Source organism: Chaetodon auriga, chromosome 12 (assembly GCF_051107435.1).
Source record: "Chaetodon auriga isolate fChaAug3 chromosome 12, fChaAug3.hap1, whole genome shotgun sequence".
Lineage (NCBI taxonomy): Eukaryota > Metazoa > Chordata > Actinopteri > Chaetodontiformes > Chaetodontidae > Chaetodon > Chaetodon auriga.
Genome location: NC_135085.1, coordinates 8,417,132 through 8,439,616, shown reverse-complemented (window position 1 = coordinate 8,439,616; position 22,485 = coordinate 8,417,132). Strand labels below are relative to the sequence as shown.

At 42.2% G+C, this 22,485-nt stretch overlaps 1 protein-coding gene across 1 annotated transcript in view; it reads left to right on the top strand.

Annotated features, from left to right (window-relative positions):
• Positions 1-22,485, top strand: part of tmtopsa (teleost multiple tissue opsin a) — a 62,214-nt gene that overhangs the window by 4,777 nt on the left and 34,952 nt on the right. The window contains exon 2 of the mRNA XM_076745189.1: positions 4,004-4,332. Coding sequence (XP_076601304.1) covers positions 4,004-4,332 — 329 coding nt within the window. The remainder of the gene's footprint in view (positions 1-4,003; positions 4,333-22,485) is intronic.

Genomic DNA, 22,485 nt, shown 5'->3' with positions numbered 1-22,485 from the left:
CAACAGTGTCCCCTGATGGCCGCGACCTCTTTCATCAGGACAATGTGCCCTGCAAAACTGCAGAAGTTGTTCAGTAATGTAATATTCATAGAGTTCAAAGTGCGGACTAAGCCTCCAAATTCCCCAGATCTCAACCCGAGGGAGCACGTGTGGGATGTGCAACTTACAGGACCTGCTGCTAATGTCTTGCCAGATACCACAGGACACCTTCAGAGCTCCTGTCTCCATGCCTCCATGGCTGTTTTGTCTTCACAAGGGGGACCTACCCGACATTAAGCAGGTGGTTTTAATGCTGTGGCTGATCGATGTACATGTGCATCACCCTGGCACAGGCGACATCTGCCCTGAGTGATTGTAATTTGCAACGACGGTAAGAAGTCGTCTCAGCAGGGAGAAAGGAAGCAGAACAATGGAGCTCCACCATAAAGGTCAGAGTGAGGCAGCCGGCTAATGAGGCTGTGTAATATATCGTGAATTAGGGACTCCTAAAGCAGAGGCAAAAATATGTATTGTGTGTGAGGGCTGTCTGGTTTTCAGTCAGGCGTTAGTGTGAATAATTATCTTCAAACACAGAGCGACTTACCAAAGCAGTCATCCTTCATGTTAGCCAGACATTTGTCATCTGATGAAAGCTTTTCCTTTGCTTTTTACCTGTTGGTGGTGTCACAGTAGTTCTGTGCACCTGCCATGACTGAGATGAGACACTGGGATTGGATTTCTACAGCAAACACAGCTTTATTCAATCCTGTGTTTTTCATTCAAACTGCCTTTTCCTGGATACACAGTATCAGGCGAGCTATAGCGGAACAGATGCTTTCTAACAGACAAACGCAGAACAGCGATGCTCCTTTGTTTTCTGTCAGACATTATCAGATTTTAAGATGTTGCATTTTGGGATATCAGATTCAGCTGCTGCCTTTGATCCAGCCAGAAGACTCGAGGATGGATGCGGGGTGAAGTTTGAGTTCAGACGCTGTGAAGTTGTGCGGGTGTCTTTCACCATGTCACCACATTATCTGGAATAAATTAGATTTCCCTGTCACTCGTGTGCTGTTTAAATGAGAGGCAGAGCTGCTGTCATCAAGAGGGTGGACATGTGCTGGGATCAGCAGATATAATACGTTTATATATAGAATGCGTTTTCATATTAAAAGTGATAAATCATAATCATCTCATGCATTGCCTTGTTTTACTCATTATATTGTTTATTTATGTATCGTGCTTTTTACACTGATGCTTCTTATTACTGCACTGTCCTCTTTGCTGCTGCGAATCTCCCGCTGTAGGATTAATAACGGGCTCTCTTGTCCTATTATCTTATCTTGTCTTACAACACTTTTGTAGAGCTTTGGGGCTGGAGGTGGCTGCCAGCACTACGTTTTGATACCTCTGTGTGTGAGCCACGGTGGTTTTGCAATTTTGATAAAGTGTGATTTGATTAGGTTCCTCGCTCAGATCTGGTTAATGGACAATGGAGACATTTGCAATAGATGTTATCAGTCTCTCAGCTCATCTCTATTGCTGTCCTTATTCTGTGCCTCTTGCTTTTCCTGTCAGTTCTTTTTATATGTCAGGATATCTATGAGTGTATTATCTTGCTCATACCATCAGATATCCAATACGCTGGATCAGTGGATCTAGTGCTGACCTTATTAAATGGTTCAGGTACTGGCCAGATTAAATACAGCTTTCTTTGTGAATGTCATTTTCAAATTCATTGTTTTTGCGGTTACACGCCCACAGTCACGTCAGGCTGCAGACTCTTGGTAAAGGTGCAGTCCCTGGTGTTGCCCCATAGGACAACAATGCCAATGAGTTCCACACAGGGAGGTATACAGATTTGTTATCGGAGCAGTTCGTCTTCATCAGCAGACAGGCTGCAGTATTGGTGATGGTATCAGGAGAGAAAACACTGGACTGATGCATCCCTACATATGCTGCCCCCCTTAATACAGGTAGAGTCATTGCCTCCAACACATATGTTCACAGCCCTATTAGCGAAAGAACAACCTTTGCAAGACCTTCAAAAAGCTTTCTTATAACCTTTTGCTCATCTGCCGTCTCTATGGTTAAAGTTTTGTAAGCTTTAGACACAAAACTACATTTTAAAGTTAGAAAATATAATTTTTGGTATTTCATTAGTTTGACAAAACAGTTTCTACTCAAGGACCACTTTAATACTTGTTTCAGAGCTTCTGGCCACTCCACATGGTGTCTGCAGACAGAGTTTGCTTAGCTCAAAGTGTAAATATCAAAAGTTTCCATTATTCTGAGCACCTTTAGGACAAGTTAGTTTTAGCCAACATGGACTCTTCCTGACGACTGAAACAACAGTTTCATCTTCGAAATAAACTGCTTGCAGTTAGTCACGACTGTAGCGTAGCTTTGATTTCCTGCAGCTTAATACATGTACAAACTGATACACAACCTCCCAGCCAATCAGAGAAGAGTGTTTTCTGTGGCCTTGATATAAACTGTAACAATTCATTAATCAATCAGAGCTCATACAAAATAAATTCTTCCTGCGTTTACTGTCTGCTCTAAAACTTACTGGAATAAAGGCCTCTTCTATCAGTTTCTGATGCTGCTATTGAACTACACCAGTGTTCACTGATGACACCTGTCTTGTAAACACTATCATAACGATTTTAGCTTAAAGGTGAGATCAGCCAGTCTACCCGTGGTGAGAAGACAGTTTGCCTACTGTTTCATCTGAAACTGAGATGCATTTTTGTTCTACGTCTGCAGAGTGCAGACAGACAACAACAGAGGCATAAATCCTAGGCCACATGTGATAAGGTGGCTATGAGCTGGGCTGGGAGCATTTTCTGTCAAAATATATGTGAAATGTGTTTGGTTGCTATGAATCTGTGAGCTCAGATCAAACAGAAACACAAGTGGGTTGTTGTAAAACTGTGTTTACTTTGTACGTAACAGAGCTAATAAAAACCCAGCGCTAAGCAGTCTATGCAGGAAAAGCAGCATGAGCACAATATCTGCGGGCAACAGACAAGCAAATCATGCTGTGCCAAAGAGAGTGTGCAGCAGGGGTACACGCAGAGCGGTCAATGTATCGGCACATAAAACATTCTATGAAACCATCATCGTTAATCCCACAGCTACAATTTCTTTCCATCTTGTTGTACTGGCTCGAACTTTTCCCCCCTCCTCACCTTTTACCTTCATTCATTCACGGTGCCATCAGCAGCCCTGGCGTTGGCAGGGACCGCCCTCTTAAAGGAGCGCCCAGTTCAGCTCCGCTTCCACTACGGCTAAAATCAATGGGCATGAAGGATGGCCTCTTGGCTCGCAGGGCTCCAGAACAAATAGCAAACAGGATAAAAGAGCTGAGGGGTCAGCGTGAACGCCGGCTCCTGCTGCTGCCTCTGAGATACTGAGAAAGGAAAACGTAGAGATATTGACATACAGTGCATGTGTGTGTGTGTGTGTGTGCTCATGGAGTGGCTACAGAAAGATAAGAAAGCTTCTAGAAATGTTCGGTGGTGTGTTTCACTGCATCGCTTCTGTCAAGCAGAGATGCTACAGGCAGTGCAGCTGCAGCGTTTATTTGCTGCAGGCTCCCGGTGCGAGCACTGAAATATTAGATGATTCCAAAACCACGTTGATTACGGTTTTATTACGCAGTACTTTTCAACTCTGGCAAAGATTTTGAAAATCACAACATGCCCTCTCTTTGAAGCTGGAAACCATAAAGCTCATTTTAACTGCACCCTGAAGCTTTATATCACAGTCACAGTGCGTGTTTCCCCTCACCAGAGCAGGTGAACATTGGGACAGGCGGTGCATTTTTGGCTCTACTTGATGGACCCATTAAACATGAAGCACAGCAGTCAGGGTGTAAAGAGGAAGAGCACACCTGCACATGCTCTGCAGTTTGTTTGAGTGCTGTTAACTGTTGCTGTGATATGTTTCTCCATGCTGCACTCCCGTTCCTAAACTGCGTGTAATGCTGACCTATGTGTGTGCTCTGTCCACCCTGTAGGCATCGTGTCCCTGATCTCCCTGGCTGTCCTCTCCTTCGAGCGCTATAGCACCATGATGACGCCCACTGAGGCTGACTCCTCCAACTACTGCAAGGTCTCCCTGGGCATCACCCTGTCCTGGGTCTACTCCCTCATCTGGACCATGCCACCACTCTTTGGCTGGAGCAGCTACGGCCCAGAGGGTCCGGGGACCACCTGCTCCGTTGACTGGACGGCCAAGACGGCGAACAACATCTCTTACATCATCTGCCTGTTTGTCTTCTGCCTCATCGTGCCATTCCTGGTGATTGTGTTCTGCTATGGGAAGCTGCTGTGCGCCATCAGACAGGTGAGGAAATATGGGGAAGGGGAGGGCTTCCACTAAACCTGCAGTACCTGCAAACACGAGGTGCATATTCAACACTGGCTACAGTGTGAAGGGTCACCTGTGGTGGGATTCTCAGAACGAACACCTCATCTCCCGTAGAGCTCTGATAAGTAAGGAGACAGAAGGATAAGTGAGTGCTTGCAACAGCTCATATGTATTCTGACAAGGTAAGCAGACAGAGCCATGAAATGAAAATACACATTTCCTCTTTTTTCATTTACTGTCTCATTACTGTCTCCCTTTTGACAGAATGTCTCCCTTTTTGCCATAAAGAAACTCACAATTTGTCAAACAAAAGGTAAATCAATGGCTGCGTTGAAAGCACTTTTATCTAAAGCACATTATACGCCTCACACATTAATGCCACCTCCTGAGCCCTCGCCACAATACAGCGCACCTGAATGCAATCCAACACAGTCTCACTGTTTACAGTGATGGCAGCGTCTTAAAGGGCTCAAAATTTGTGATTTATTGAATGTGACACATTGAACTTTCATTTCACAAACTGGTAAAGGTTTTTTTTTTTTTTAAAGCTGCTCTAATCAGTGTCTTTATGGAGACTGATTTAGATTTTTATCAAATGACTGTGTGTGTGTGTGTGTGAAGGGTGTTGCTCATACTGATGACCCCACACACACACATTCATCCCCTCATCATCCTCCTCAGCGGTGTGTCTTAGTGTCTTTCAGCTCATTGTTTTGGTTCACTCTCGCTGCAGTAGCAGGCAGCTGTTTGACTTGTTGTGCACCAAAGTGCAGACAGACAAAGTTAACAACAAGCTGTTAAACATACTGGACAATTTAGCTACTGAAGAGCCAGATAGTTCCCTCAGGAGTTGGAAGAGACCGAAACAAAGTGTAAATAGGCATCAATTAGCTAACAGGTTTGCAATATCAACTTAAAATGTAGTTAATTGACAGTGTTGTGTTTACAGCCTGTTTCTGCAACCCCACATAACAGTTAATTAAGGTTTAATAACATCAGTTACCCACAAACATTTTCTAACAATAATGCTATAATAAAATAAGAAGCTCATACATGAAGGATGGCGTCACTGTTAGCTGACTGAGCAGGTCTGAGGATCCCACTGTGTCAATGTTACAATATTAACTGCAGCCCAACACACCTCAACTTAAGACCAGACAGCAACTGTGGAAACAAAACTAAATTCTACCACAGCCTCTAGATGCTGCAAATGGATATCAATAAAATAACCAGAATAATGGTCAAATCTACAATATTGACTTGTGCAATTTAAGTATCACAAGAGACAATGTTCTTGTCTTTAACGGGACAAGACATTCCAGACTGCCTCCTAAACAATGTTTGCTTGTACAATGCAGAATGTGCGTCTTGGGTTACGAAACATTTTCATTTAATTCAAGCAGGTTCTTACAAGAAAAGTAAAGTTTTAACGGCACAGCATGCAGTAACACTTGTGTGTCCAAATAAGCCACAAGCAATGAAGCTCTGCAGTAAAAATAATACAGAGGTTATTGTACAGGTAGCACAGACATGAAGCATCATGATTGTGTTCTAACAACATGCACAGAGATCTGCTGTTGTATCAGTGTTGTCGTGATTTACAGCTCACAGGTTCAGCATCACTTCCAGAACTGAATACATGCACATCAACACTCTCTTTTGTTGTTGAGTAATTAAATCTATACTAACTTAAAGTGCTTTGGCTGCTCTGTTATTCTGCTGACGCTGCTCAAACAAAAGCTTTGAACCAGTTAACCGAAACCTGCAGCCACTTTAACAATTCATTTGCAGCTGTTTTTTGGGCTATTACATGTTTTGTTTTGTTTTTACGACCTTGCATTCGAATAGCTGTTTTATGGCAGAGCTAATTACGATTATGAATCAGAAACTGTGGCTGCATGACACATCACACCATCGGGGCTGTGACTTTACCTACATGAGGTCAGTGTCTGGGTCTTTGTTGGTGGAGCTGCATTTTGATCCCACCACACATGCCATTTAGTTCAGACTTCTATCCAAATCACCTTAAAAAACACAACGACTCGATTCATGTGTTAAAGACATTGGTCTCACATTCAGAGTGAGTTGGGTTAGAGCCTGTATTCATCAACATCTCAACGTGGGAAATCAGTCTCAAAATACACTGCCTGGCCAAAAAAAAAGTCGCCACCTGGATTTAACTAAGCAAATAGGTAAGAGCCTCCTATTGGATAATTACTGCATGGGCGATTATCTTTCAGCTGGCAACAAGTTATTTAACTCCAACTGATGCAATAAGGAGCTTCTCATTGCTTAAACAACCATGTTGAAAGACACATCCTGTGGTCGTGGAACAGATGTTAGTCTGTTTGCCAAGGGTCAAATCACTGGCATGCATCAAGCAGAGAAAACATCTAAGGATATTGCAGAAACTACTAAAATTAGATTAAGAACTGTCCAACGCATTGTTAAAAACTGGAAGGATAGTGGGGAATCATCTTCTTCGAGGAAGAAATGTGGTGACTGATTGCAATCGGTGATCACTTAAACGTTTGGTGAAATCAAATCGTACAGTACAACTCAGGGCTATGTTTAATAGTGAAAGTAAGAGCATTTCCACACACACAATGTGCAGGGAACTCAAGGGATAGGGACTGAACAGCTGTGTAGCCTTAAGAAAACCACTAATCAGCGAGGCTAATCGGAAAAAAAGGCTTCAATTTGCCAGGGAGCATCAAGATTGGACTCTGGAGCAATGGAGGAAGGTCATGTGTTCTGATGAGTCCAGATTTACTCTGTTCCAGAGTGATGGGTGTATTAGGGTAAGAAGAGAGGCAGATGAAGTGATGCACCCATCATGCATAGTGTCTACTGTACAAGCCTGTGGGGGCAGTGCTATGATCTGGGGTTGCTGCAGTTGGTCAGGTCAAGGTTCAGCAACATTATGTGCCCGAAGAATGAGGTCAGCTGAGTACCTGAATATACTGAATGACCAGGTTATTCCATCAATGGATTTTTTTTCTTCTCTGATGGCACAGGCATATTCCAAGATGACAATGCCAGGATTCAGCAGGCTCATATTGTGAAAGAGTGGTTTAGGGAGCATGAGACATCAAGTCCGATTCTCCCATCATCAATACAAGATCTTGGTGAAAAATTAATGCAACACTGGACGGAAATAAGTCTCGTGACATTGCAGAAGCTTATTGACACAATGCCACAGCGAATGTGTGCTGTAATCAAAGCTAAAGGCGGTCCAACAAAACATTAGAGTGTGTGACCTTTTTTTTTGTGCCGACTTTTTTTTTGGCCAGGCACTGTATGTGGTCCTAGCTTTAGTGTGAGGATTAAAAGCTGTTTATCAGCTTTCTTAGTGTAGGAAATCATTCCTATCTATGATGTTATATTTAGGAAAGCTCCTAACCTGTTACAGGAGCCACCAGGAGACAGCGTTCAGGCAGAGACGTGTGCACACACGACAGGAGAGAAGCTCACTGATTCTTAGGAGCTTATTAAAAGATAAAGTTCCTACAGTTTTTGTTTTGTATGGCGTGTAAAGTGAGGCCTTGCTCTCTTGGCATAAACAGCGTTTCAAATTCACAGTGACAAGAAAAATGTGGCTTTGACAGAATGTGCTTTGTGTTTCACAACAGTTAGAAAACAAAGAATTACATAATTTCTCCCCACCTGTAAGGACACATAAGTGAACAGGAGATGTAGCTGATGTTTGAATGGACAGTGGAAGAGAAGATAAATTTCATATGGCCACAGTCAACACGCAGGAGGTGGTGCTAATATATGCAGTGTAAAACAATGTGGCTGGACAGGGCTGACACACACGCTGCCAATGTTTATGCGCAGCCTATCACTGGCAGATGTCATTGCATGATTTAAGCTATTTCATCAATTTTCACACATATAACCTAGATAACCAAACATGGCGCCTACACATAAAGAAGCGGCGAAATTATTCTGTGTAATATTTCAAACCGCAGCTATGAGAAAAATCATTAGTACAATATAAACAGCAAGCAACGTCACACTGTGTCCTCGGAGTAAAAGCTGAAAGTGAGTGTAGAAAGCCCCATAAATCACTCTCAAGTCCCACTCTGAGGTACGAGTGGTTTTAATCCTCGGTACACTTTCACCGAGCTGCGGAATAAATACAGGCCCAGATTATGTTCATTAAATATTTGGCAGTAGATGTCTGCAGTGAGGTGAGGAGGACAACTGATCAGCTGAGTACTTGTTGTGGGATTGGCCTCTTCGCTCCACCACTGCTGTGAAGTGTGGCACGAGGTAAGCAATGTTTGGCTTTTCACACACTGTCCAACACTGACTGACTGGAACGCTGAGGGGAGACAGTGTGGAGGGCAGCATGCTCCTTCTCTCCAGAGCTGCCTCTCTCTCTCTGTCTGACACACACACACACACACACACACACACACACACACACACACACACACACACACAGTGTGTGTGTTTGCATGAGCATGCATGTGCTCTGTCCTCTCTTGTTAACTGCTCAGCAGACTTGCGTGTGGCACCGACACAACTGTGAGCAAACATGAGCAACAGTTAATCTAATTACAACGATGTGGTCCTTTCTTCTTCCTGTAGCTCTGCATCACTTTCTTTAACTTTGCTCTTCCTCTTTTGTCCCTTTTCACACTTAATCTGTTTGCGGTCACAGATCTGTGTATGGATGACGAGGGTGGTGGGAGAAAGTAATAGCGTTTAGTTCTTTCTCTCTGTCTTTGTCAGACTTTACCTCCCTCTCATTCTCTTCCTTCTAACTCTTTCTTTTATATATCTATTATATGTCAGCTTCAGCTTCTTTGTGCCTTTTTCTCAGCCTTTGTCCCTTCCTTGAGCAGGGCTACATTATCTGTGCTTGTTTTAATAGCTTGCCGCACTGTTTAGGGTTGTTCTTCTCCCACTGACAGTGTTATGTAAAGGCTTTGACGGCCATGTCCTGTAACACCAGTTGGGACGGATAAAAGTAGTGAGCAGCTTGTCCGGTAAAAGCTGAAAGAAAGTTGATTATCTGATCCAATAGTGTGATTATCAGGAGAGTAAATCAAGTTTGGGTTTATCCAAATCTGTGTACACTCAGCGCCTCATCCTCATTCACTATACCAGTAATTTTCAACCTCTTTTGAGGCATGGCACATTTATACATTAAAAAAATCCCACGGCACACCACCAACCAAAAGTTTTACCAAATGACACACTGTAGCATAACACAGCATATATAATGACAATTTAATCTCCCAGTTTGTTTACACTCACTCAGTGTCAAACCTGGTTGGATGAACTGATTTCCTGGCAGGAACTGAAGAAAGGCAACAGTTCTCAGTCTCTCTCTGTTTTTAGTTTCTATAGCAGTCATGCTTGAATTGCTCAGCTCACATAGATATGTTGTGGAAAATGGGAGCAATGTTGAAATAGCTCTGTTTGCCAGAATGGGGAACTCTTTGGCAGCAGTCAACCAATAGCTGTCCAATGGTAGATCAGCAAAGCTCAGCTTCAAACCACGATCTTCTGTCACAGCTACCTGTCGCGTGCATCATTAATTCTATTGTCATGAATTAACAAGGTCATGATTGCACTACCTACTGCCACCCACTGATGTGGAGGAGTATTTTCATTACTCTGTCAGTCACGACATCGCTGGCACGGGCGCTCAACAATGGCAAATTATTTCCAGTAATTAAATAATCATTTTTTGGACCAATTAAGTGTAATTGGATAACTTCCCACAGTGCACCTTACGATCTCCCATGTCACGGTTTAGCATGTGGATCTCTACATTATGCATGAAACTATTAGCCTTAGTGTTCAAAACTGCTTCCAAATGTAATGTTTGAGTTGTCCATGATGTGAAAAGACGCTCTTTGTTCAATACTTGGTGGTGGGGCTTTTGTAAATAGAGAAGACAGACAGACAGACAGGCAGACAGACAGGCAGGCAGGCAGGCAGTGCTCATCTCCTGCTTGTAAGTGTCTGTCAGCGTCGTCTCTTTTTACTGCTCCTGCTCTGTGATGGGAAATTGAGGTCTTTATCAGTGCAGGGGACAGGAGCTGTGAGAGAGGTGAGCTCGTCCTGTCACAGGCACTTCAGTCAGGGAACATGTGAAAATGCTGGACAGAGGTAAATAAACTCTGTGCCATTTACCCCGTTTCTGTCTCAACAATGGTGGAAGATTCATGGGATACTGAGTGATCAGAGAAGTACTGACTCTGTAACTAATTGTAATACTAAGATAATTGAGTTTAATAGTCAGTGCAATGAAGAAAAAACTTCTGAAACTATCAGTTTAGTCTTTCAACAGAAATCAAGCACAATTTGCTCGATTTGATGTATTTCTTTTTTCTTGTCAGCACAGCATAATGAAAATGAAGGCGAAACAATCCAAAACAAGCGAATGATCTAAATCTTACTCACGTCTCACATATTACTGTGTACTATCTATTGCCATTGCCATGTAGCTGAACGTAACTGTGGCCTCAGTTTTATTGCTCTTGCAGGCACTAATCGGCTCACTGACCCTCAAACATGTTCCTCCCATGACCTGAGAGCTGTCCTTACTGATGCTGTGAAGTCACCCACAGCCTCAGGAAAAAAAACAAAAAAAAAACCAAAAAAAAAACCATCATCATCATCAATCCTAAAACTGCTCATGGAAGGTGTGAAATGATGCTTTAAATGTTTCCTAGTATTACAATGAAAACATGCACATTCAAAAATGTAAGGCTTCATTAGATTAAAGCTGCACAGGCTGATTTTAGAGGTCTAAATAGCAACACATAATCCCCTTTTGTCGAAATCTCCAATTGCTCTGTTTGACTTAAACTGCAAATGTATGCAAATGCAGCAAGAAAACTGGACTCACTAACAGTGTCTGATGGAATGGCATTTTCACCCTTAACAGCCACAACCACAATAAAATGTAGCAGTGCTGCGGACTGTGCAGTCTGTTGCTGCTATGGGCTATCTAGTTAATTAACCATGAATTAATTACACAACAGTTGTGCTATCTCCGGTAGTTCAGGATATATAAAACTGGCTAAACCTTGAATGCTTTGTGTCCAGTACTCTGGAACTGTTTTGTGGAACAAGTGAACTGAGCACAAATTGCAGGGTACGGTAACTGAGTCCCTTAAAAAAGCGAGCTCTCTGCACCTGGACCAGGTCCCTCTCGTTCTGGTTTGCCAGGGTGACAGCAGCACTGACAGCATTTTGTTTTGTGCTCTTTTTTTGCTCTGGTTGCTGGCAGTGCATCCAAACGGACCCCATGTCATGCTTGCCTGTTTCACTCTGATATAAGGGTACACATTATTATGCATTATAGCAGTGATTAGAAATGTCTCCACCAGAGCTGCTGCGATGCACAAGGCAGTATAAACATCTCCACGTACTGTACATATATCATTCCTAAGAGACTTTGTGAAAGAACGTCTCTCCATCTTGACGGATCATCCCTGAGCGGTACAGTAAGCACCACATATTGTACGTTCTGTTTTAGTGTGATCTTAGAGAAGCCTGTTAAAGTGCAACATCACCATTTAAATTGACACTAATTGTGCAAAGCATGGGTGCATCTTGCACTGTGGATAACTGAACAGGTCCTTGTAGGGCATTGTTATTATTTTTTTTTAAATCAAAAAATACAGTGCACTGTTGAACTGCACAATGTGCTTCTCTATCCATTTTTGGATTGCAAGTCACCAAAATACCTCACAGGCAAATATGGGGCAGAAAACATCATGGGACACCAGGAAAATGCCACGAAGGCGCATCATGAGCTGTGTACTGCCATGAAACCAGGTCCCTTATGTAAACCTTGACAAAAAGGACACAGTTTTGTAGACTGATATGTCATTTCACATAATTTGGTGTCTCAATTGACATTCAACTGAAATCACAATTCTAATCATCAAATTAGACACGTATTATTTGCATTTGGTTGACCAACTAAGTGGTTTGAAGTGTTGTCCCCTTTGCTCTGATGAGTCATGATTTAACCAAACCTTGGTCATCAAAGGTATAAGATTTCCAGATCCAAAGACCATCTGTCCGATGTCTTTCCTTCAATTAGCCTCAGCAACGAAGATGCCAAAATAATAGTCAAAAGCAGCATCTTATGTTACTACTTCAGTGATGTGGATAAACTATATCCACGACACTTGAAATAATTTGGGTGAAAAAAAAAAAAGAAAAAAAAAAGAGGACAAAAAATGCACATGAACACACACACACACACACACAGACACACACACATCAAGCAGTCTTTGGTTAGATAATCAGCGGCTCCCTCCCTTGTCTCAACATCTTTACCCTTGGTCTGAATTCATTATGTGACTCATATGTCCCTGTAGATATCTAGCGATACTCTCAAGTGCTCCAGTATTTCTCCAACACGCTGCAGGCTATGTGGCACAGAGGTAGAGCTGGAGAGAGAGATGAACATATCAAGAGGAAGTGAAGGAGGCAGAGAGATGAAAGGGAGAAAAGGAGGGGCAGAGTGACAGACTGTGACTGCTGGGGTCCTAATTTTGTGCTGGCCCACATCAGATGTAGTGACCTTGCACTGGTCATGAGATAATTTCATTGGCCACGAGCAGATTTTTTTTTTCTGCCTTTGCCTATTTGGTAACTTCGTGACCTGCAATCATATTACACAAAAATAGGCAGGGAGTGCACCAGAGGGGAATTTCAATGCAAATTAGGTGATGCAGTTTGGATTAAGATATTACTCTTGTGCCTCCAACCACTTTGCTGGCATCCATAACAGTACAGTTATAAAGTTTCTCTGCCTACTGTACTTCATATGCAAAGAGATAACAGTCGATTGGACACTGCGTGCAAAGTGTGCATTGGTGGGAGGCTGGTGCAGGGCTGCTGCGTCAGCAAAAAGTCCAACAATAAGGATTGTTTAAAAAGTACACTGGGCCGGTGAATACAATCAGCCAGTGCTCCAAAAAGTTACAAAAAATAATTCTAATAAAAATTCACTGAAATTGTTTTCCAGACAGTGTCTGTCCTCGCATAGAGGTAGAGCCCCAACCCAGGCAGGCTTGTTTACTTCATATATGAAAAGGCCCTAATGCAACATATGAGTTGAAACACAAACGCAAAAGAAGACTGACTGCATCATGGGCAGAAACATACGACTGGTTTGATGATGAACGGTAAATGGACAACACATGCCGCATTCATCCATTCACCTGTGGCACAGCATCAGTGGGGGCTCAGTATCTTCTTGCCCAAGGACACTTTGACATGCAGACAGGAAGAGCTGGGGATAGAACCACCCACCTTGTGATTAGTATGATTCGATAAATACAGGCACATTAGTTGTCATAAGTACACATCGAGTCAGGCCCGATAATTATTGGAAATAGTCGATTGAAAGCCACAAGAAAAGCCGGCAACATTTGCTGTGTGGAGGCAGAGAAGGCGGCTGAAGAGCGGAGCAGTTGCATGCTCAGCAGTCTGAGAACATTCATGATGCTTGGAGATGTGTGGTTTTCATCGGACAGGAAGGGTCGGAAACATTGGAATCTGAAAAGTAACTGTGTAGAATTAAAAAGTGTATAAAATGGAAACACTGAAAGATAAGTACAAGTACCTTGAACATTTTCCACAACACAGTTTGTGTCTCTGCTAAAATATTACAAAAAAAATCTGCTTGTTATGTCCAACTGTTCTGCTGCCGCTGCTACAACACACTGTACTTATGTTTATTTCTTTGTTCACATTCGGGCCTCACCACAAAAACTACAGTGACTAAAAACTCATCACACACGTACACGTACAACACGCACAAACAAAGCAGGGACAGAGAGGTAGAGAGAAGGAGACACAGCTGTGAAAGCTCTTCTTGTGAGGCCTTGGAATGAAAATTGCCAGCACTTCTGCTCGATACGAGCTTGGTGGGGAAGTGGCGAGATGCTGGAGGGCACGAGTGCTGCGCTGCAGACGAGGCTGCACGCTCCACACACAAATGAGTTCTCTGTCAGATTGGCTCCAGCTGAAGCTCTTGTTCCATTTGTATTGTACTACAAGTCCCCTGCCTCTGCTCATTGTCTTGCCGGGTGTGACGACCCTCTGAGCAGGCCTCGTCCTGCGGGAGCCTGGCGGGTGGAGTCAGGTGGGCAGGGAGATGCAGCTCACCTGGTCTGGCAACAAGATAGACAAGCTGGTGGGAGTCAGCCAAGCTGCTCTCTCCCCAGACTTTCACCCTGTTTGATCTTGTTGTTTTAAGTTTGTCTTAATCTTGATTTCCATTTAGTTATGTAAAAAAAATATTTTTAGTAACTACTGGTAAATTCTCTCCCTCTTTGTCCTGCCTAGAGCTGTGCTGGGTCTTTTACTCTCCTCTTTGATCCCTTCGCCTTCTGTGCATCAGTAACCTTTTCCCTCTTTTGACCATAGACCTTAAAATAAATTGACAGAGCTGCCATTATGCCACCCTGCTTACTGTTCTGAAGTCTCAAATTTGTTTTTTTGACATGATCATATTTGGTTAGAGGGGGAGGAATATAGTAACCGTTACATTAATGCATGGGTTAAAATAGGTAGTATATAAATAACACAGGTTACCAGCCCTGTGTTAGAATAGAAGTTATCAGCTAGCACTAGCACTAGCTAGCTTGTTTAGTAAGGTGCATCCATAATTCATATTAACTATGATATTAATTGGGATGCTATTTTTGGTGTAAAGTGTATGTTACAGAAAAAAATGAAAAGCTGTCTTTTAGAACAAAACACTGACCAAAATATTACAATTAACTTTCATGAACTAAAAAACACACTGCTATTGAAATATACACAGTGCCATGGATACACATTACTACGCCTCTGTCCTGACCGGACAGTCACCGTGGCAGCAACTTGTTAGTGTTGGTGCCATGGGAACCGTACTGATGAATTTGTTCATTGTTTGACTGAAACTTTATGAAACACAAGCCATTGAACTCAGCCTCCCCGCCTCCTTCATGTTTTCCACAATCTTCCAGCTATTTTCACCTACTTATGAACTCCACCCATGTCCCGAGCTTTTAGCTACCATTGGTTGAGTGTGGCCTATGACCTATGACCTCATCAAGTCAACAAAACCCCAGCTCCCCTCTTTTTGCTCGTGGATGGGTCTCTGATCACAGCAGACACACAGAACTCCTTTCTACAGCAGTGACACAAGAGCCTGTCTAAGATTCCTGGTTAGTGCACAATGCTAATCGAGTGTTGGTTAGCACCATCAGCTGCAACACAAAGTCTGCTGGCTAACTTCACAAGCAACTGGAACAACAAAGCAAGCTAGCGCTGAGCTGCTAGCTCTGTAAGGTGCTTTTGTCTGAACTGCATCTTCAGAACACCTGATAGTGGGACCACAATGCCTCCCAGCCTGGATCATTAGCTAAGGAATCACCAGCAAACATCAGCACATCAAAGCAGCCTCGACTATTCAGAACTACCCCAGCATACCCTTCTTTGTCATCTGTTTTACTCTAAATGGGGCCAGAATTTACAGAATGGACATCGTGCTGTATTGAAGACTTGAAACTAGTGATTCAGACCATAAAATCTTTAGGAAAATATTAACTGAGGTAATATATCAAGTGAGAAGTAGTGTCATTTTCTCATAGACATCTATAGAATTAGACTTATTTTTGCAACCAGTGGAGTCGCTGCCAGCTGGCCATTAGAAAGAAGGCAGGTTTCCCTTACTTCCATGTTGGCTTCACATTTCAGACTTGGAGGCTACGCCCACTTCTTTTATGTAGTTCATGCTTTTGTCTTTGGACTGCTTATCTTGCATGTGTGTGCTTTTTATTCTCACTCACATTCACACTCCAATTGTCCCAGTCAGTGGCTTACTTTTCCAAATCTGTGTGCACACACCCAATACAACGGTTCATTTCATTTTCTGCAGTGACTGCTCCAGTCCCTGCTTTCTCACTTTCTTTTTCACTCTTTTCTAAGCTCTCTTTCTCTCATTGCCTTTCTCCATCTCCCAGCCCTGTGTGTGCCCTCTTCACATATTCTTTGCCTTTCGCTGTCCCATTATCATCCATCTTTTTCACCTTGGTTGTCTCGGTTGCCATTATCACTTCCATCCCATCTCCACCCCTCATCGCCTCTCCAGAAGCAAGCAGAAATGTGCGGTTTTTGTTTAACAATGAGACAGATGATGACATCCGATAGCAAGCAGTTTCTTGTGCATACAAAGCAAGCAAAACAAAATGAGGCAGGAAGCCTTTGTTTTGAATGATGTGCATATGCTCAAATACCCTATTTGGTCATCTGTACCCACCTGATACAGACTCTGAGAAGAAGAAACAAGAAAGTCCACTACAGTTAACTTTTCTACCAGGCTTTTGGAGCCAAGAGACCAAACCAGAAGTGAGTGGTCGATTATTTGGAGATTCTTTTTTTGGAATGAACCTGATCATTTTTACCCACCTATGTGAACATATTGTTCTTCCTGCCTAGAGGCTCTGTGACCTGCTGACGAGAAGCCTTAAACATCTCATGAAGAGGTTTGTTTCTATGGAAGAATGACCCGTATCTCAAAGTTTGGAGTTCAATTGAATTTTTCAGAGAGCAGAATTACAAAAGTAGTATTTTTGACCACCTTGTTAAAAAAAATCAAAATCATTAAATATATGGTGCAAATTGCTAGCAGCTCTGTTAAGCTTTACTTATACATAGCATTGCTTTGACCTAAATGCTAATGTTAGCGTATTAACATGCTCACAATGTCAATGCCAACATGATGATGTTTAGTAGGTATGTTTTGACCTGATGATAAATAAGTTGAAGAAAAAGTTATTATAATTCATGCTTAGAGGGACATGAAGGTCCAAAATTTTATGGCAATTCAGACTGACAGCAGCATTCTCAGGCCACGTTGACAGCATAGCTAAAAACATAGACTTTCAAAACTTTAAGACAGCTACTTTGAAGCTAGCATCCTGTAACCATTAGATTTACTACATACTCGATCTTATCTACACTGACTTAAGCTCTTGACCATGACTGGGCTGCTAGGCACACACGTTTTAATATTTTATGACACCATGCTTATTCACCAGGGTTTCTTCTTGCCATCATTCACTTATGTGACTTACAGATCAACATTGGCACTATCTATATAAAACTATAACCAACATCTAGAATGGGTGCAGGTAGTGTTACGTATTCAGATATGGCGACTGCCAATAACTGCAGCTACAGAGCAGCACCATTCCAGCACTGACATCTGCCAACCCCTCACTACCAATCTGTGGACATGTTGAGAGCACATGCAGCCTGCACTTAGATTCAAGCTGTGAGATGCCATTAAATAGACCCTGATGATACTTTGTGATACTAATTGATAACCTCACTGAGGAACACTTCCTCTAAATTATGGTCAAAAGCGCTGCCGACCTTCAAAATCCATTAGGAAACCTGAGAGAAAGATTGAATGTGGTGGGTGGGAGGTGGAATCTTTCAGACATGTAAAATTGACAATGTACTCATCAGCCGTTGCAGTACTGTATTATGTTTAAACCAGTTCAGTGTGGTCACCATGTATGTGGCAGTAAAACCACAAAGACCTCTGCGTGCATCAGCAGATGCTGATTGACGTTCAGTCACAGTAGCCCTCATATGGATCAAAGGGTCAGTTAGTCCGTGGCGGCGCCATTAAAAAAGAGAGTTGCGACACTCTTTGATCTCATCGCCACGCAGTCATGTGGTTCATGTAGCTCTCAATAGTACCAAACAAATCCATACTGCCAACCTGTTTGAATGGTTTCAAGTGGGACAGACAGCAGCAGCAACTACATTTGCAGCAATGTTCAGTCAATAATAACACATAATGTGTATTGATTACTATGTGTTGTTGACAACACTTTAATTCGATATAGTACCTTTCATTCTCTGCCTTTTGCTGACAGATTTTGTCGTTTCAGGTGTATGTATTTCTTTGCGAACAAGGAACTGATGGATGGGATAAAGATCTCACACTGGTGATTTCAGCTTAGTTAGGGGACACTTTGAATGATCAGAATATCCCTTCAGCAGCAGTGTACATATACTTCTTTCACAGATCATTATCTCTCATTTCTGTGACATTCTGACAAGTCCAGCAGCACATTTTCTGGAGAATAAAATGAAAATTTTAGCCGTCATTAGTCAACAACTAATATGATTTCAGTTTTGTGGTCATGCACAAGCAGCCGACCGGTGTGGTCATGTTTCTCTGAAGTCTATGAGCATACATAGTATTGTCAGTTTATTAGCTACATCTAACGAAGTCTAACAGTCCTGCAATAAATCCTGCCTTCATGAATGTTGTAATTTTCAGTGTTGTTGTTTAGAGGAGTTGTTTCAACAACAGAGAAGTGTTTCTCAATGAAAAAAAAAAATCACATTTGAACAAAGCTAATTGCTTTTTATACAGTTCAATTAAAGGAATCTCATCAACATGCTAAGAATATTGTCCACAATTTACATGACAGCATGTTTTTAAATGTTTGCATGCTCGACTACAGTTTTACTTTACATTCTGCAACGGCTGACTAATGACTGATGACTAATGCTCAAACGGTCATCACTTTCAAATCTGCATGTTTCCGTTAAGTTCCCTACTTAGATGAGTGTGTGGTGCACTCAAGTAATTTACACTGAAGCATGTGCTGCCTTTTTGTGAACAACTCTTTAAAACAGATACTGTGTAGCTCTTTCAGAGTTGCAAGACCCCTTTCAGAGTAAGTAGGAGGATGTATCATTACTTTAATTTATAATAAAGATGTGCTCGATGATGGCAGCCCCAAGCCATTTATTTTACTCCGGTTATTAAAACTGATTATAAGAGAGTTGAAAGGGCTAATGTTTTTAATGGCTGTCAGGGTAATGATATACTGGGTGCCACGCCATTGTTCAGACGGCCCACTGTTCTGAAACCCAAATAGTCAGAAAAATGTCCCATTGGACTGAAAGTCCATTTGTCTGACAGCCGTTATCCCGAAAACAAACGCCCATTGCTCCGAAAATACACACTCTTTTCACAATCATTTTTTTTCTCCACCCGCCCCCTTCTCTGCCTCTGATTGGCTCTGAGCATTACATTTTTTCTAACCCTTCTAAACATCTAGCCAACCATCTAACGCTAACCAAGCAATGAACGATGTGTATTTTTGGAGCACTGGCCCTTCGGGGGAATGGGCCTCCTTCACTTTAACTGATCCTCTTCGGAAACCTACAGTCTTGTGAACACAGCATTATGAAACAGTTTCCAGAGTTTAAAAGGGTTTTCTATAATTTATGCTGATTTTCACCTATGTTTTATGCTGACAGTACAGGACAAGTGTAAGACATAGATTTAGTTAAATCAACTTATTTGCTTATATGAGCTTGGATGTAATGTAAGGTCTATCAGTAACTTACCGACCGCAGGTTTCACAGAATAGTCTACTAGATGATGATCAATAGACTAATTGTTCACAGTGCTAAAATAAAGCGGTGGCAATGCATCTACAGCAGATATGCAGCTGGGGGTGCTTTGGGTAGCTGTTGCTGATAAGTCATCAGTGTCACATGTGATTTTAACACTGTGCAGTGGGGGTGCTAAAATGGCAGACATGCATCAGGAGCAAGAGGCAGAAAGACACATTGCTGTATGACCGAGTGCTCTGTTTTCCCGACATGGAATTAACAAAGTTTTATCTTATCTTAATCAACTAGTTGACTACTTTTTGGGAATATCTCATGACTACTAAAATGCTGAAGTTGTGACTGCCCTATTGCCTATCTGGTGAGAGCTTCGACATCCAAAGAGTTCCTATTGACTCAAATTACAAATGTCTGTATTATTTCAGCTGCAACAAAGTATGCATTATTGACCCAATAACTCAAACCACATCTACCAAATGAGCAAAAGTGATTAAATTATTCATTATCACTATGTTAATTATTGATATTTGAGCCTTACGCCTCTGTGAGGAGACAAAGTTTTGATGGATGTCATCAAAATGCCATACACTGTACAGTAGATCTTAAATATAAATCTTCTGACTGGCATTGCATTTGCCTCCAATGAAAACTGGGACAGAATGATCTGAAAATATCAACCCCAGTTTTTCATGTTGGCATCTCAAGGGAAAATCAAAGTGCAGGCATCAAAGTTACTGAAAAACTGTAAACCACAGGGCCAGAAAATGCACTCTCCAGTTGTATCACTGGAACCGCAGTGCTTTTGTTTTGATGCCAAAGTCAACGCAACATCGCTGGTTGTCACAGAACCAATGCAAAGTTTGGCTGGATAATTTGCACAGAGCTCTGAAGAACTTCAGTTTCTACAAAAAACTTGGGTTGTGCCCTACATTATACAGTGGCAGCCCAGTCTTCTTGGGTAAAATGTTATTGGATGTATAATTTGTCTGCTGGCAACATTCTGAACCAATGCAGGAAAGAGATGCCAGACACTTTATGGCCTGTCTTATGCCAACCATCAGTGTTAGCTTCGTGGAATATTTAAACCGCCGATATTTCCTTATTTGTCTAAACAAGTTGCCTACCACTGTGTGAACATCTGCATACATGGAGATCAAAAGTTACTCTTTATCAATATACCACAATGCCCCGTGTAGTTTACTAAGCAAATCAAGACTGTCAAGCTATAAGTTTACACAACAACAATGGTGACAGCAGCAGCCTCAAAATGCTTACAACACATAGAAATTAAGGAATTAAGGAAGTAATTGCAAGACGACAAGTAAGGATATGGAGGCTGGAGAAGTGAATGGGTGTGCAGCATATTTGACTTTAACCCCCAAGACCTGAACTCTTGCATGGCAAACAAAAAATTATCAGTATATATATATATATATAGAGAGAGAGAGAGAGGTGTGTGTGTGTGTGTGTGTGTGTGTGTGTGTGTGTGTGTATGTGTATGTATATGTATACATATGCATGTATAAGTATACACATATGTGGACGCCAAGTCCTAGGAGGTTAAAAGACAAGACCGGAGTTTGCCAGCGGTAATCCGCCTTTGATTGATGTTCAAATGAAGCTTTTTGTTAGTATTGAAATTATTTGTATTCCTTTTTACCATAAACACAATCTTTGCCTGACAACCACCATTGCCACGTGCAGATGTTTCAGGGCAGAAAGAATTTAAGAATTTGCATCGAATGTTGAACATAATCCAGTTCTGCAGAGGAATCCAATATCAACATTCCTCTGTGGTGATGAGGATGATAAGGATGGAATACACAGGCTGTGCTGGCAGCAGACCTCTGCATTTGGAAGGACCTTAGAGATGGGACAGCCTTGCCAACCCATTACAACGTATCCCTATCATGAAATGTGGACTTTGAAGGAGGAAGCCCTGAACTGGGACATGGCTGAAGGCGGTCTTATTGAAGCTATGCCAGCAAATGAATGTGGTCTGATTAAATCAAAATATCATTTGTCATATTCTTGAACAGCCCCCACCCAAGGCTCAGCGCTCTTTGGTCTGTCTGAAAAAAGACAGTCAACCTTTTGTCTTTTTAACATGAAGTGTTGTGTACGGACACTGGCAATGTAATTTGGCCAACTCAAGGACTCAGTTTAGTGTAGATGACAAAACCCCTGACCCACATGGTAATCATCTGACCAAACTGTTGCCAATGGCTGGCTAAAAATAACAATCCATAATCTTACTACAGTATGTTTTCTTCTATGTGGTTGTGGGAAAAAAAAGGGACCATTCTATTTGTATGGTGGCCACTGTTTTGCTCTTTGCTCATATCCTGGGCTCTCCGTCTGTCCTGACCCAGTAAGCCATGGCCTAATTGGACTATTTGAATGTGAGGCAGCCTCTTGTCTGGCATGGCCAGCCTCTGCAGCCATCTGTCTGCAGGATGTAGGAGCATTTCACTGTTGGCTGAGACAGATACACTCAGACTGATTCGTTCATTAAAGCAGTGATGAACAGCGAGGCCTTCCTTGAAATATAGCCGTTGTTCTTTGCCATATTTTACAGGCCACAGGTTTATTGAGGATGGCTCCCTGCTGTTAAGACAGTGTGTGCTTGCCCCAGCTCCGCCCCGTCTGTATTTTTCCTCAGGATATAAATCAAGCATACCTCTTGAGAATTCTAGATTGGAA